This window comes from Pygoscelis adeliae, unplaced genomic scaffold, assembly GCF_000699105.1.
Source record: "Pygoscelis adeliae isolate BGI_AS28 unplaced genomic scaffold, ASM69910v1 Scaffold75, whole genome shotgun sequence".
In the NCBI taxonomy this organism is placed as follows: domain Eukaryota; kingdom Metazoa; phylum Chordata; class Aves; order Sphenisciformes; family Spheniscidae; genus Pygoscelis; species Pygoscelis adeliae.
The window spans coordinates 4589336-4606591 of record NW_008824772.1 but is presented as its reverse complement, the minus strand read 5'-3'; the positions used below and the strand labels follow the sequence as shown (position 1 = coordinate 4606591).

The following is a 17256-nucleotide window of genomic DNA, read 5'->3' as shown; positions in this document are numbered from 1 at the left end:
ATCTGGAGAAATCGCCTGCACTACAGTCATCAAGAGGTTTTATTCAAGCGGCTATTGCTTTTTAAATGTTTTCAGTATTCACAGGTAAAAGTACCTAGGATCACTGCCAACAGGTTTCAGGATCCTTTATAATGCAAGAACAAAAACTAGAAAGCCAAGAGTGCAAAGGCAAAAAAAAAAGTTATCAAGCAGGGAAAAAAATGCAGAGAATGTATTTTATGAGAGCAGCAGCCAAGAACGCCTAACTGTAGAAGCAACAGATTTCAAAGAATTTTTTTTAAAAAAGAAGCATACACACCAGAATATTCCCCTGGGTATGCAGCCCAAGAGAAAACAGATTAGAGAATCCCAATTAACTACTTTTACAGAACTCCAAACTAAAATTTAATGCTCACTTAGAACAGATCCAAATGCTTGAAACATACCGACTATCCTGGATGCAGATGTGGCTTTTAAGTAACAGAGTAATTTGGACTATGGTTGTGCTCAAAGTGAAATCACGATTCTATAGTAAAACTTTTAGACCAACACATTCTGCGTAACAAATGCAGTTATAACAATGTGTTCATTTTGCACACACCGGTGTTTCTAGTGGTAGTTCTACAGAAAATGGTAACGAAGTCAGTGACAAACTTTTGATACAGTATACTAAAAAGTATATTATTTTTGCTCATGGAAAACAAAGCATCTATTATCAGGAAGTCCTGAGTGTAATTTGATTTCTTTAAACAATTTATCACGTAGCTAAGGGACAGAAGTTGCTATATGTTAATACTTCTCCAGTATCTATATTTTTGCATGCAGAATATGTCATTAGTTGTCCCTGTGACAACAGAGTGCAAGAGTTTTGGATGAAGTATGTTCCAGCGAGGATGTGGTGGTCCTCACTGCGCAGGATTCAAAGCAGCAGGGAGTGACAAGAAAGAAAAACCATCTCTCAGACTGGAGATAGGCCCATTACTCCCAGTGAGTAATACTTTGCAGAAATGTCACCTACTGGATGTAAAAAAAGTTTCTGGTGGAACACTGAACAACCAGAAATCCAGACTGCACACACAACACTTCTAAGGAATACTACTAAAAATCTGTATTTTTGCCAGGTCAGACAACAGAAACAAAGAAACTGCTGATTTTCTGTATACAGCCCATTTGTAAAACACACAAGAGTTGCATCTGCATTTTATACACTCCATAGTACCAGCTTTCATTATTTCAAAATGAGGCCTGAACACTGATATGGCTAAAAATATCTTGTTACAGAAAGATCCTTCTTTTAATGACATTTTTGCTCCTGGTCAACTCATATTCCCAAAACTTACATTTTGTTCAGTCAGCACACAAGTAGCAGCAAGCTGCTTCGGGGCAAGAGAAATGTGGGTTCCCCCTCCCCTTTCAATTAATGGTTTGATTCTCAAATTACCACCATTGCATTCTGCTGCAATTCTCTCTTAAAAGTTAAATTCCATAGAGAGGTGATAAAGCCAGGCCATTACAGATTGGGCACAATCTGAATTAAACTACCTAAAATTAGTTCAAGATAAAAACCCTCGCTCAAGATAAAAATCCTTGTGTCAGAGAACAAATACGGAACACTGAAATAGACAATAGCATAAGAACGGCCCCAAAAGATTAAGGCTGATATCATTATACTGAAAGAACAAACACCACCTCCTGTTTTTTGCATTCCAATAACCACCTTACGATGATACTCAAAAGATTTTAATGCAAATGAATCCTAACAGTAAATCCAGCAAGGATAATTAAGCACTCCACTAACAAGGAAAATTCCTCTTTAAATAACCTTTCTTACCCAGTAAATCTGCACCTTCATCCACATCTCCAATTAGGCCAGAACCAGCAGATGACAGCTCTTCAAAGAGTGACTCTGTATTACGGTCAAATGCTTTGTTCTCTATGCCTTTGGTAGGAGTGCTATTCAAAGGATTAAAACAAGACATAAAAAAGCAGAAAGAAAACATTCCCACATTGAAGAAAGTTTTCTGTGTTTTTACCAGTAGTTCATTTGTTATCCCCCCCAAAAAAAACAGAAGTAAAATTTTCAGAAGCTTTCAGTTAGCTTAGAGTCCTGGATTCTATTTTCAAATACTACTTTGGCATCAAGATCCCAAACTTGAGGTAGCTGCTGATTTTGAGCTGGTCAGGATTTTAATAAATTAAAGCATATCAAGTTTTGGCGTACAGAAATTCAGCCCCGTCAGGACTTAGTCAGCCCAAACGCTTAAAGAACAGACAGCTCAGCCAAACTGGAAGTCATTTAATATAACAAGAACGCAAGAGAACCAAATAGAGATTAAAGTATTCCTCTGGCCAGAAAGGGGGCTTCTTTCACACAAAGATCTTACGCCATTAACATTCACTATACAAGGTCATTTTTTCATCTGATCACAAGAATGAAACACAACGTATTTGAAGGACTTGTGGCTAGACCCTAAATTGTTCAGGACTTGCCTAGAAGATCAGACACTCCTCCCGCTACTAAAACAGCACCTGTTTATTTTTTATGGGGCTTTAGAGCTTTTGAAAGAAATGTTATCCTTCACAAGCAAAAGCCTGCAAAGAAGCAGACTCAGGCAAAAGCATTCTGCCAACACTGGGATTCCACCACCAGAATGTGATAAATAAATGCTGCAACATTTGCAAAGCCAGTCATAAATCCAGATTTTAAAGATATGGGTGAAAACACAAGGGCCCAGCTTGGAAACTGCCAGTACCTTGAAACCTTGATCTAGGAAGAAAAGGCCTCTTGGTATAGACCCTTTGCTTGAAACATGGAAAGAATATTTAAGCATTCTTAAGTCTGCTGTAATACGAAGTACCCTGAACATTCATCAGGTATAGCAACAAAATGAAGAACTGCTGTTGCACTTAAAAACTCCTGAGGAATTTGGGGAAGTAAGGTCACAGAAGTAGGAGATTCATTATATAATGCATGATATCTCAGTCCGGTAAAGTTTCTAAACAAGTCATGAATTCAAAACCGAAGCCTGGTACCTTCTAAAATTGGTCTTCCTCCTCCAATCACAACACACAACTTACCTGGAACCCTTATATCCACTGAGATCTTTATCCATATCCAACTCCGGAGTTGACTCAATGATTGCCTGAACTTCAGATTTTTCTTCATTTTCGTTTCCACCTAGGGAAAAGCAAGTGGTATGTCTCCATAAAACAAAAATCACTGTGACATATGACATTATCTACATGTAGTTGTTATTAATCCATCACCAAATTAATATACTCCTGTTCAAAGACTTATCAAGGTAATGAAATGAGAAGACCTATGGATTTTGATACTTTAGTACAGACACTGGAATTTCTAAGTCTCTCCTGAATTTAACTTAAGTCATCCAACGGTAGTTATTTCCCACTATTTCTGCGATCGAAACCAAGCAGATGTCTCTCTTCTCATGACTTTTTGTGTCTAGATGAGTGCCACTTCTGCTGTTTACAAGGAAATGTCATAAATAATTCTGATTCTAGAAAAATAAGGACTAAAGCCACCAATAAACAACAGACTTGTATCTCTTACCAATATTCTATACTCCTAAAAATATTGAGTAAAAAGACATTTCTTATTTGTGGCACAACAATTAAGATATTTCGTAACAGATTAAATATGAGGTCCATAGTAACCATATACTAAAAAGTTAAAGCAGCTCACCAGTGGACACGTTTCTTGTCTCTTGAACTACCTGTACTTCAATATTCTTGCTTACGTCCAGCTTCTCATTCGGCATATCTGTGTCCTTTGCAAGCCCTTCAACATCTTCCTGTTGAGGAGTTTCAGCAGGCAGTACAGGTACATCTGAAGCAGCTGTGGATGCTGGAGTAGTAGATTTTGAGCCTGCTTGGCTAATATCAGAAAGCTCATCCTAAAATTGAACATTACCATTAAAAAAATGAAGACAAATTAAAGTATTATTAGAAGAGTTAGGCATATAAACTAAAGAACAAACACCAAAATTGTGTTTTACTGAAGAATATGCATATGCAAAGAAACAGGAATGGAAAGAATACTTTAAGCCAGTACTGCCAAATTCTTAAATATCTTAAATATCTTAAAACAGCTTCTTGAAAAGTAGACATTTGAGGCACTGATGCAGAACATGGATTTAACCAATATAAAAGTATAGTATTTGCAAGCACTTCACTCAAACTGTTTTTACGTGCTTTCCAGTCGGAACTGTAAGCCCTGGATGACATTGGGAATGAGACATTGAACCGCAGTGACTGCTTGTCCAGTCAGATTCCGGATCAACTATGGAACATCAGTAAATAGCTCCTTCTTAGAAGCTGATTCCTGGCAACAGCTTACATTGCAGTGACGCTGCATGAAGAACCACAAGTGTGGTTATGAACCCAGCTGCTGGACTCACGATCATTACTCAGACAGGGCTGCATCAGGCACTGTGTTCGAGGGCAGGCTAGACTGTGTTTGATAGACCTAGAGGCTACTACCTGGTAATACTAATAGCCCTTTTCTGGACCTTGTCTCCTTTCATTCACATTTCACCCCTCATTCATGACCAGAGCCATACCAGCATCCAGACGTCTTAACTATGACTTAAATAGTACGTAACAGTGAACCAGATCTCACTGCAGGTATGAAAACAAATTAGTCTCTTTAGGCCAATATTTTCTAGTATACAGCATTAGAGGAATCTCCTTGGGAAAAATCAAGATGAAACACTGAGACCGGTATGTGCAAAATGAAGGCAGAATGGTAAGTTTTGATAAAACATTCTTTTAGGGTTTTGTTTGGGAATCAGAGGTGAAAGCAAGGCTCCTAGACAAGTCTGTGACATTTAAAGAGGACATATCTGTTAGCTCAGGAAACCAAAACTTGTCAAGAATGAAGCAAATTCAGACTTTGTGAAGCATCAATTCATTGTACTGCTAGCATCCCTTCTTGAGAAGGAAGTGAAACTGAATTTTAAGGTTATTAAAAAAATACAAGAGAAACCTGCATATAGACACATTCTCTCATTTGTACTTAGTGTAAGATTACTAAGAATTGTAATTTCTAAATTTTTACTTTTGGAACTTCCTGGCAAGATAAGATTTTAATTTGTGAGGTCAGGGGGGAAAACATGCATTTATGTGTATCAGCATAAATGAAAAGCTTGCATCCTATAGTGACATCCCCACATGGAATTTGCAAGCCTTAGAAACAAAATTCAGCACTTTCAAGACCTGCCTATCAATTACTTCCAGTTTTCATCCTTTTTTAGTAAATTCCAAAATAACAAATTATTAATATTTGATATTCTGAAAAAATTATTCAGAAATATAGTCAACTAACAGATGCCTCTAAAGGAATAAAACATGTACACCTACCCATAGTAATACAAGGCAAACCCGACATATTAAGGTGTTAGGTCCTCTCCAAAAAAAAAAAAAAAAAGCTACACGATTTCCCCAATTGCCTTTTGAATTGGTGAAGTTCAGCCGCTGGATAATGATTCATACTTCAGCAAGCAGATACAGAAGGGAGGAAATGGTATCCCTTACCAAGGGAATCCAGAGTTCACACAAACAGGGAATAAAACCTCAACAGAGCTGTTGGCTCTGTTCAAACACTTCCACATCTTTGTATTCAAAAGGCATCCACTAACTGATGCAGCACAGACTGATCACTGACTTTCACACACAAAGCTCAAGAAAACCAGCTTGATAGCGCAAGAGAAAACAACAAAGAGAAGGGTCCTTTCCTTAAAGGAATTTCAAATAATCCCATCTATTTTACATTTCTGACTTTATTATCTACTGTATTTTTCTAGCTAACTCTTGGAAACTATACTGATTAAACTATCATGAATGTTTGTTCTAGAAGTAATGAAAATGAAATGCAATTCCATTAAGTGACAATGAATTAATCAAAATATCTCAAAGTCAATGCTAGGTTGACTTAGCAAGTTTGACTTTTTTGGCAATGTTGCCAGAAGACTTTTCCTGAAAAAAGAAAAGTTAGTTTAAAAATTAGATAATTAAATCTGAAGCAGTAGCTCATCTGCAATGCTTTGCAGTAATAAGCAGATGAGAATGAATGGTACATGATTGTATGTTGTCTTAACAATGACATCCAGCAATGTCACTACTGTACAAGCTACAGGATACCCAGTCTTTTTACTCTGGGTTTCTCCCTGACACCTACTCTTTGTGATGCTCTTAGAGGAAACACTGACTATTAATGAAATGCTTGTGCATGAATGGAAAACAGATGCCTGAAAGCAGCAGAATCTTACTTGTGCCTTGTACTTGATGTTAAAAGTACTTAGAGGAAAGAAAAGTATTAGAGAAAAAAAGTTTCAAATTCTGGTTATGACTCCAATATATCATGTTATTCAACACGTTCACTTCAGAAGTACTTTACATTCCCAGCTAAAAAGCAAAGATGCTGCTTTGGACCTAAGGAACTTATTCTAACTAGGTTTGAAAAATTACAGTCTGTGCTGTTTTGTATATTCTCTTTTAGCAGCACATTATTTTGTGAAGAACTATACCAAGAAGCCTATTTTGACAAGATTTCTGGTTAAATATAGTTTTCTGAGGGGACAGGATGGGATTGGAGACTTCCCTTTATACCTCATCTCCACTTACTCTTAGTCATAACTTTTAAGTTGCATTTCAGTCAGCTCTCCGAAAGTCTGTCGATTTATTGATGTTAATTGACACAGGACAAAGGGAATAGGACAAATTCAAGATCCAAAAATGGTCCTAGCCAAGAGTTTGTTAAGTGACAATTTTTAGATCCAAATTCCTGTTGTCACTTTGATATGTTTATAATTAACCATTACTTACACTTCCCATTATCTCCATATGACCTCTAGGCAAAAAAAAAAAGTCTGGGTTCCAATTATGTCTGGATAGTTTTTTTAATTCTTATCAGTTTAATATTCCCCTGCTAGGTCTTAAGTTCACTTAGGAGGAAATTCCCCTCAGCTGTATGCCTTTTCAGAAATAAAAGTACATTCATAGTCTTCCAAAAAAACCTCATCAACATAAAGATATAGGGAGGCTTTACACATTCTGGGGTTCTTCACCCTGCAGATCCCTCTCCTGCTGTGCTGTTAGTGCACCCTAGTCCCGACTGCCAGATTCACACTCCAACACCACTCCCACAGTTTTCCATTTCTGCAGCTTGTTCTATGCCACCCTTTCACTGTTGGAACACAGAACAATTGCAGGAATTATAGCCAAGCGACATGTAAGGGAAATTATAATCACAGGCTAATTTAGGAAAGTTAGGTCATTCTCAACTCTGCGGTATACCTACGCTATACGCCTGATAGTAGGCAGAGGCTGCGTTAAGAGTACTGCCCGTGTAGTAATCAAAGTTTCCCTTCTAAAAGGATATTAAACCAGCAGACCTGTTTACGCTGTCTAGTTACATATCTAATGTGTAAAGAACAAGAGACTGACCTTTGGAAAGGCTCCTCAGAAAGAAGAAACCCACTCCTGTGAGTAAGAGAACTAGCCCGTATTACCACTCATTCAGAAAACGCAACCCCAACTCCGTTTCTTCCAGTAAGTTCCCTCAAAGCTCATTTGAGTAAGCAACATACTTGGCTTACACAAAGATGATTTAGGGTTTTCCCTCCTCCCCTTCAACTTCCCTTTTCTCCCCCACTAAGGATCTAACCTGTTTATGGGAGTTTCTCCTAACGCACAAGGCAGCCAAGCTGAGTGCTCACCTTTAGGCTTGTGTGGGACCGTGGCTGGCTTAGCTCGTGGAATTTCCAGTGCTCTGACCCAGGCGTTTCCCCCGCTTCTCTCTGAGTTTCAGGCGTAAGTAGTGCATCTCCTGGAGGTAATGGGAAGATGCCCAGTGATATCGGGCGCTCCTTTCTGTTTGAAAGGGAGACAGGTTTCATCAGCCATTTCAGATGTCACATAATTTATTTTCCTGTACGCCTCTGAAATCAGCAGGGAAGTGGTAAAATTATAGGTTCAAACATTCATACGTTATGCTCTATTAACTATACAATGTAGCATACACAGTTTGTATTACAGCACATAATTCCTCATTTCACATTATTTAATTGCAAATAGTCTATTTCATGGCTTTAGGCAGCAGTTATTGATTGCACCAAAGCTAATCTATAGTAAACAAGTTTTACAGAAGTGGAACACAAACAGAAGTATAAGATGAAAACATTTCCTTATTTCAGATTAAATTACAGTTTTCAGCAACCACTCTTAAAAATACCATTTGGCTTTTTTTTTTTTTTGCAAGATACAGTACCACATAACTTCTATGACAGCCAACAGCTATATCATTAACTGAAGCATTTGGGAAAGTTGTAAACAATCAACTCTTCTCAAAATTTATGGTATTTTTCTTCTGAAGATCACAGGAATTACATGGATTTGTATAACTGAAAAAAACTGGGTCAAGGAATTACCAATGTTAAAACTAGCCCAGCCAAAAATTGCATAGTTTTAACCAAGATCAGTTCAAAACAAGCTACACAAAAGCTTGTGCCAGTAAGGCAAATGACTTCATCCCAACTCTTCACCACCTCTGCTGTCTTTATCACTTCTCTATGGCAAACAACATTTGGAAATTCCAAAGCTTCGTATAAAAAAAAAAATCCCCAAGTCAATCTTGCTGTCAGTAGTGTGATCAGTGAACAAAAGGATTAATTCTTCCTGCTAGCGAGAGACAAAAACATTGTGTAGAACGCAATTCATAGGATGCTACAGCCAGCCCTGAAAAGGAAAAATATCAGCCAGGCATAGAATTGAGATAAAGCAAAGTATTTGTTCAGTCAGAACAATGCAACACAGAAAAAAGGACTGTAATCAACTAGCACAGCTTTAAGTACACTAAAGACAGAAGATAAAAGTGTGCACAAGAAATGGCAGAAAATTATGCTTCTTGAGAAAGCGTTGTCTGTAAGTACCCCTGCAGAGGCAATTCAGACAAAATATTAAGATTTGAGAGATCTCACATTTTAGCATTATAAAAAGTCAAATCACAACCACATATACTTTCTTTTGCAATGCGTTTCACAAATTAAACATAACCTAGGCACAATTCTGTGCAGAATTAGTATCTGCATACAAGTTATATGCAAAAATATGAAACGGAATGTTGAAAAGCAAAAGGAAAAGCTAAGCACTTTTATAAATTTTTTTGGTTTTGTTTTGGGTTCTTTTTTGTTTATTTAGAAGAAAAGGTAGTCAAGAAGGGATTGTATTTAGCAATTAAGCAGCAAGCTCCTTTTGGTAAGTTTTACATCACCAAAAGAACCAATGTTCAAATAGCAAACAATCTTAATTGGCATGAACCTTTCCGGTACAGGTGTACAAAGATACTCCCTGTCAGAAAAGTCTTTGCAACTAATTCTCACATTGCATGTATCTGGGCCTTCCATAAATATTATTCCAAGCTACATTGTTAATTCGGAAGTAGTTTAGCAGAGCAAAGCAGGCAGCAAAGGGAGTAAAGCAAAATCAGTCAAGGTTACAAAATAAAAAGCATCAGATGCTGTTCCAGCATCTGCAAACTAACTGTGCTGAAAAGTCTTCACCAAAAACAGCCACAGAATTACACCGAATGTGATTCCAACGATTCCCGCCATTGTAACAGGTTCTGCTTTTCTTTAGATTTCCCACAACCCTAATGCGTGTGGGGAACAAAAGACACACCACATAAGCTGAGATTATGTCAAAAGACAGACTGAAACCATTTCATTGGTTAAGAAGTCCAGCAACAAAAAAAGGAAAAAAAGCAGCCCTTCAGTGGACAAGAAAGGCGGTGATAAAGCACGCATTGTGAAGGGCCCTTCGCTTTGGAAAACGCCTCCCGCAGCAACGGTTCGGGGCAGACAGATTTGCTTACTTGCAGGATATGCCACAAAGCTTATCTTCTTTGCAGTCTTCAGAAGAAAGAATTTAAACAAAATGGGTACCAAAAAGTTCACAACTGACATTTGCTTTTTTGCAGAATAGTTTTAAATAAATTTTATAATGAACATATTTTGATGTGCTAAGAACACAGTTCAGGTGCATCGCAAGACTACACAGCAAATGAAGTTTGAAAAGGGGGCTTGTTTTGCAAGTGAAGGTTATTATGTGCATGTCTCCATTAAAAGAAATTATCTGATGAGACTGCAGCAATTTCAACTTATTTCACTGGTTGTTAACCAGAAAGCAAAGAACCCCTTCTACTGCCCCAATGTCCAGGAAATATCTGAAAATATCACAGTGAGCAGAAGGCAGGCACGTGTTCTAAAAGCCTAAGCTAATATTCTGAAGTGATGTATTGAAGCATTTACAGGAACCTTTAGAATAAGCAACCAGATGCTCTGTTCTAAAACCCAACTAGTGTTAAAAAATAGAAACAGTTCTTCTACAATTAGATTCCTTCATCCTCTATTTTTATCATTTTTAAATTAATAAAAGACTAAGGAACTGAGTTCCAATTCCTGTAATTCCTAAAACAAATTACTAGGGGCAGGAAAAAGCATAGCTTACCAAAACCCTTCAAATTCATTAAATATTCTCCAGGGGAGCAAAAGCACATTACAAAAAAAACCCTATTTCTTAAACCATCTGACCACTTAAGTATAAAAAAAAATCTAATAGAAGTTACTGAACATGAAGTCCAATATTTTGCCTTTTTTTTTATTGAGTTGGGGGTTATTTGTTTTGGGTTTGGTTTCCCCCCCTTTCAACAAGCACAGCTTTACTAACTAAATCAGTCTATAGTGTTACACTTTAAATTTATTTCTTTGTATTTTAATATTCATATACATTTATTATCATAATTGGTATTTCTTTTATGTATTGATTGGCTTTAAACCTTTGGAACAACCCTTCTGTGTTCAGAGACCCAAGTTAGAAGCATACTACCATAGAAAGTCTACATGCACCATGTTTTAAGGAGAAAAAGTCACATAGCTCCTTCAGAGAACACTATTTTCCAGCATTTTTCCCTTTTTAAATAAAGTTTACTATTAAATTTACAACCACAGTTAAAGTATGTCAGGTTTTCAGGTCAGAAAACTACATCTTAAAACTTTTCCAGCTGTTTTCCACTTGTAATTATAGCACTAAAACATGTCAAGACTACTTTTGGTCACAATATTCTAATGCATCTCTGCTACTGCTCCAGGCAACTAGGACAAACAGAACGTAACTTGAGGGGGGACGGACAGAGTTGGCAGCTTGCCATGCAAGTACAGAAAAAGGAGAGGATAACATTTGGCTGAACAATAGTGAATAGGCTTTAAGAGCTCTAATGTTTAAATAATGAAATATTTTTTTTTCCCCACCAACCAACAACCACATTTTTTTAAAACAATGTAACCAATTAATTACTGTGGTTTTGAGCAGATCATCAATTGACTGATCTTACATAATTCTTTTGATTAAAAAAAAGTGTAATTTAAGGCTTCAGACTGCATACATTTATGGCTAAACAAAGTCAGCCAAGTACCTGACAATACACTGAACGTGAGCTTTATCCACGACATTATTATCATCACAGCTTTTTTTGCAGGTTACCATAAATGAATGTAATAGCTTTCTAAAAAAAAAAAAATACATAAGCTGACCTTGTACTTGCTTAAATAAAAGGCAATGAAATTTGAGTGTATAAAAAAATATATTGCCATATCCCAGTCCATAAATATTATGTTTACAAAAGAACTTGAAATTTATACACAATTTACGTCTCTAATTTATCCTTGCTCTTTCTGTTTGAAAGGAAAACGGAAAGCAGAGAAAAAGAAAGAGCGCATGAAGCCAAGGTTCAGTAGGTCAGAGTACCTGAGTATCCTTGGTAGGTTCTGCGTCAGAGCTGGCACACCAGTAGAAATAGAAAAGTGCACAAGCAGCAAAACCGAGAGAGATACCAAGATAGCCGAATTAATGACCACCGCCCCGCCAACGAAGCCAAACACAAATAGCAGCATGCATCCAGGATTCATGGCGCTGTGCTGGCATGGTGAAACGCCGGAACCGAGAAGGCTACACAGGGGCCGAGGGTGTATCTTTGTAGGCAAAGTCTGTCATTCAGCCGCTGCCACAAAAACAATGCCATCAGCAGCAGCTTTCCACTCTTCTGCAGCAGCTCCAGAGCAATGACATCACCGCTCTCCTCCCCCTCGCGCCGGGAGCCGCCGGGCTCCTCGCAGCATCTATGCAGCAACGCAGAGACACAGCCAGCCCTGGAGTTATTCTCCCCTCCTTCCACGCAGAGTTCATAGGCTAGAAAGCTTCAAAATCTGCATAATACATTCACACAAGCCCTTAGAACAAATGGGTACCACGATACGCACCTTCACCAACCTGCACACAAAGCCATGGCAGGATATCAATTATTTCGGCACAGCTGCTGACATTTTCCCTGCCTACCCGAACGCAAACACTCAAAAAAGCCGAAATTGTTTAAGGCTAATGTACAAAGTGTAACTCAACGTTCAGCAGTACAACAGCAAAAGCCTCTTTCTACTGATTTCTACACTATTCTCTTACCGCATTCCAATCATACAACAAATCTTTCCGATTCAGCCAAACCGTTGTTGTAGGATTAAAGAACAAAGTCTTGCAAACACAAATGAATGGATTTTTTTCCTTTCATTTCAGGGTGAGAGCGTAATAAATAGCTTACCTAATTCTACTGTGTGTTGTGGATTCTAGCTGATCACCCCCTGTTAGCTGATGAAGTTTGGTTCTTTCCAAGTGCTCCATATAATTGTGAATCATCTGTTTAAAATGACAGAGAAACAGCAAGAAATTTTTAATACCATTTACTTTTACTACAACTGCACAATTCTTGGCCAATACAATATAATCTTCCCCTGTAGTGCTAAAAATAGTAAAAGCATTCAGAAACATTAAAGAAACAGGTAAAGAAAACAGCAAAATTATACAGTGTGTAAAACCACAAACCAGAAGAGAAGCCCGTAATAAATAAAAAAATTTGAGAACTTACTCGTGCATTCATGCACAGGAAACATCCTAAGGGCACACAAAGTGCACGTGGTACTACAAACAAGAGTTTTGAACAGAAGTGCCATGTTCAAATCCGTTTCAGAGGCTGTTTAAGACCTCTATGCCCAACAGATATAAAAATTTACTATATGACACACAATACATTTCACTATAGCCTAACTGCAAAGGTCAGACAATATGCACCTCAAATATTAAACATAATGAATCTACAAACTAAGAATCAGATTATTTCCATAGGCAGAAATACGAAGTCAGCATCTCTTCTCTTTTTTCCTTCCAACATCCAAATAAATTTAAGTTCACTTACAGAGAATACAGAAAGCTTTGGTTTTAAATTATCTAGACTGACATCTCATAAAAAGGACCGAGAGCGTGTGGATTTTTAGCATTCGAGAAGAGCTTTGCTTGCTTGCTCTCTTTCTTTTAAGAGAGACAGCCACAGGCCAACTCCTGCAGTCATGACTTAGCCAATGAACCCCGGTTCCAATCGGCCAAAGGATGATGCTACTCGGATGTAACTGATCCAGGACGGGCATGGGGAGAAGTAACAAGTACCACTGCATCACTCCAAAAGGTTAGTTTGGACATATGTCTTTGAAATGAAAGCTGGGAAAGCCTGAAGAGAAGCCTACATGACATTTGGCATTTTTAGCATTTCTGCACTCGCATTCAAAGATGAATAGGGCACCAGGAGCAAAAAAAAAAAAAAAAAAAAAAGAGACAGAAGGAAAGAAATCATAGGTGTATTGCAGAAGAACTTAGTGTATTTTTTTCCTGAGACATATTGAGGTCACATCTCAAAGGCTTCCTCTAGAAAAAAATACCTATTCTACAAAACTGTAGTTTCTTCTGCTATTCTAGAAAGGGTATACACACACTTTTAGAATAGGGTTATTAACAGGCACTTGTACAACCAATATTACATAACCTTTTATTTGGGGGGCATTTGCCTACATTAGGACTGAATTTTTTTTACCCACATCTGCATGTTACTTTCAAGTCGGGGCTGATGTGTCCAAGGCCAGTAAGCTTGACCTTCGGATGCTACTAACTTCAGTTAATATCAGCTTCTCCACAAACACTGCTTGCCAGCATTAGCTATATATGAATATATATTCTTAGTCTGAGATTTTTTTTGGTAGAGCAAACTGGCTTAAGACATCCTGATTGATGGACATTTTATAAATCAGTAACTTATATGGTAAATACTGGTTACGTACAGATCCTGGTTTTCCCAGCATTCACCTGAACTAATTAATATAATTCAGACCCCCCCCCAAAAATCTTGCTATTTTTAGAGAAACATTATATGATATACTTTAACTGCTGTCAAAAGCTCACAAAATTTGTCCTCCAACAAAATTATATAAATGCAGCATTTTCATTTTACTTGGACCATCTCATTTGCTTTCTGAATTTTTTTTAATGCTTGCTCACACACAGAAGCAATCAAAACAATTGAAAGCTCCACCTTCAACTATCCACATTTCTTGGTTTTTCCGTTTCCACCGAGCAACCAAAATCAGGTGTTCCAATGGCTCCTGTGCATAGTTTTACAAGAGTTTATCATAATCAAAATTAATTCAGGAATTCCAGGAAAAAAATGATGCATTAACTTTGAAATGCACATTAGACCACTCTGTATCCTGTTCATGTATTCCCTCATCATGCAAGGGAGATATTACTGAACAGAAGCTGACCTACTTGCAAACACTTCCATTTGCAGCACACCAACTGGTTTCTTTAAGTAAAATTTTACACAGAACATCTGTGGTGCTTTTTAGCTAGTGAACAGAACTTGAGTAACTAGTACCTTTCCAGGGAACAACTAACACATAAGGGGGAAAAAAAAAAAAGTAGGGTCAGTAAAACCTGCACAAATTCCGGGTGTGTTTTGCAAAATACATGGTTTAACCTACTTTCTTCCCTCCCCTCAATCTATTCTTTGTTTACTGAAATGTCTCATCATATTTATTACCCACATAGAGAGGCTAGAGGGCAGGTCAAATTAAAGGACTATGTAGTTTAGTATCGTTATGCAGATCAAAATACTGCTGATGGTAAAATAAGCAAATCTGAAGGTCACACACTTCAGCATAAAGCACGTAAGCTATAGGGACACAAAAATAAGATAAAAACCAAATGTGTGCATGTGCAGGGCAGCACGACAGTTTGTCCACAGATCCAGGCTATACACACGAGTGTTATCCCAAAAATCAGAAAAACAGTGGTACCACCATGTAAAGTCCACGGACTGCCTCGATCCAGGGTCCCAGGGATAAAAGCTGACAATACTGGAATATTGCCCACAAGCAGCAAAGTTCCTCACCCTCCCTCCCTACCCATGGGACGGGGGGGACGAGGCGGCTACACAGCTGGTGCTCTAGAGTCATGAGACATAGCACATGGATTCTCAACTTCTAGAAATCAGTTAATGAAAAGGCTGAAATAAAAAAACACTGTAACTTATTGGGAAGTTAGCTCACTAACTGCTCATCTACAAGAAAATTTTGAAGACTCCCTCCAAAACCACTGGGATTTGAACCAGATGACCTCCAGTGGCTCTTTTCAATCTAAATTACTCCAAGACTCAGCATATCCTTGAAGTGCCATCCTGATCAAAAAAAAAAAAGTCTAATGAATTAACACAAGTGCTCAAAATTTGATCAAAAGTTTTGCTATGTTTTGAGATTACTCAGCTATCCAAAGAAAAAGAATTAATATTACTGACAATTTAAAAATAGATCTAAATTGAATAATTGCTCTCTACTCAGCGCAATTCTTACTGAAGTTACACTGAAAGACAGATGAAAAATAAAAGGCTACATCTACCACCCTTCTCTTCAGTAAGAGCTACAGTCAATATTTAATCATCCATAACCTTTTACTACTGACAGCTCACCTTGCTGCCCCTAAAGTCCACAAGTATTTCGAATATGACCAATTGTCCCAAGGAAGACATCATAAACACTGACCACTCTTCATCACTGTTGTAATTAAATACATTGCTCAATTACCGTTAGTTGAGGGGATAAAAGATAAGGTAATTCTTCGAAGTTCTGAGTTGATGTAGTTAACAGCATTTCACAATTCATGTGTTAGCTCATTTTAGAGCACAACATGTAAAAACTGACTATAATGAGCTTTTGAAGACATTACAGCATGAATAGGAAAGTCATTCCCTTCGAATGCAAGTGATAGCAATGCAATGTCTTTCCATCTCAAAAAATACTCAGATTGGTTTCCTCATACAGCACATGACAAGTTCTGCAACTGTGGAAAGTGTTACAGGTTTTTCTACATCTTAAGCTTCAGCATTCAGTGAAAGACAATGACCATCCTGTCACTAGTTTCTATTCCTACCCTTACAAATACGACCGCTCCCAATGTACACAAGCCTGATACTTTCTTTGTCAAAAACAAATGTGTATATACCATGTTGTGGTTATTGTTACCTGCACCTTTTCCTTAACCAGGTTGAGAGCATCTCCTTTATACCTTCCTTTCTCTTTCACTCCTCCTTCCTTTCTGTGCCAATGCTTTAACTCCCCCAGGACAGGTTTTAGTAATTCTTTCACTGTCAGACGAGGCTCTGTGCTACAGCCCTCGCTGTTCATCCTGCGGATCCAATCAGGTTTGGCACAAGCGGCTCCTCCCTTTGGGAACGTGCGACCAACTGTGTATATATAGATCTTTCTGTGTCCCACATAATCTAGATTTATTAAGGTAACAGACATTTCTAGAATCTCCTTGATGCAGTACCAAAGTCCTAAACATACTTCCATGTAACTACCTTTTACCTTTAAGGATTCATGGTGAGCTTGTCACCTAAGTAAAAGCATCATTCCCACTGGTGAGTTTGATGCATCTTTATCCACATATAAGGTGATGTTGCTGGCAGATACAATAGTATGTAAAGACGTTAAATCCAGGCTTTATACAGGCTAAATCCAGGCTGTTAATGCTTACCGTAAGGCTTCAGAAAAAACTACTTGCTTGAACAGGTACCTAGAGTCTAATCTCAAAACCACTATGACTGGTACCCATGCTTAACCACAACTGTAATTAGACATCTCCACTCAGCCTTCTCTTCCCGTTTCCCTATAACAGGGACTTGCTGGGGATATCTGTTTATCCAAATGAGCCTGACAAAGTACATTCCCAATGCCAGAGACAGGCTCACTGTTCTGTCACATTGTATCAGCGCAAAACACTGAGAAACTTCCATGGCCCAATTATGCTTCATTAAACTAAGCCCGTATTCTGTGT

General features: G+C 37.9%; 1 protein-coding gene across 3 annotated transcripts in view; it reads right to left on the bottom strand.

The window, feature by feature from the left end:
- Positions 1-17256, bottom strand: part of SPAG9 (sperm associated antigen 9) — a 58969-nt gene that overhangs the window by 25548 nt on the left and 16165 nt on the right. For 2 of the 3 annotated variants that reach the window (XM_009323728.1, XM_009323729.1), the window contains exons 1-5: positions 11800-12098; positions 7716-7869; positions 3683-3893; positions 3058-3157; positions 1811-1932 (exon numbers count right to left, since the gene is read on the bottom strand). In XM_009323728.1, the coding sequence (XP_009322003.1) occupies positions 1811-1932; positions 3058-3157; positions 3683-3893; positions 7716-7869; positions 11800-11960 (748 nt within the window). In that variant the 5' untranslated portion in view covers positions 11961-12098. Of the gene's footprint in view, positions 1-1810; positions 1933-3057; positions 3158-3682; positions 3894-7715; positions 7870-11799; positions 12099-12643; positions 12739-17256 lie in introns of those variants that run through there. The other variant, XM_009323730.1, reaches the window with a different exon arrangement.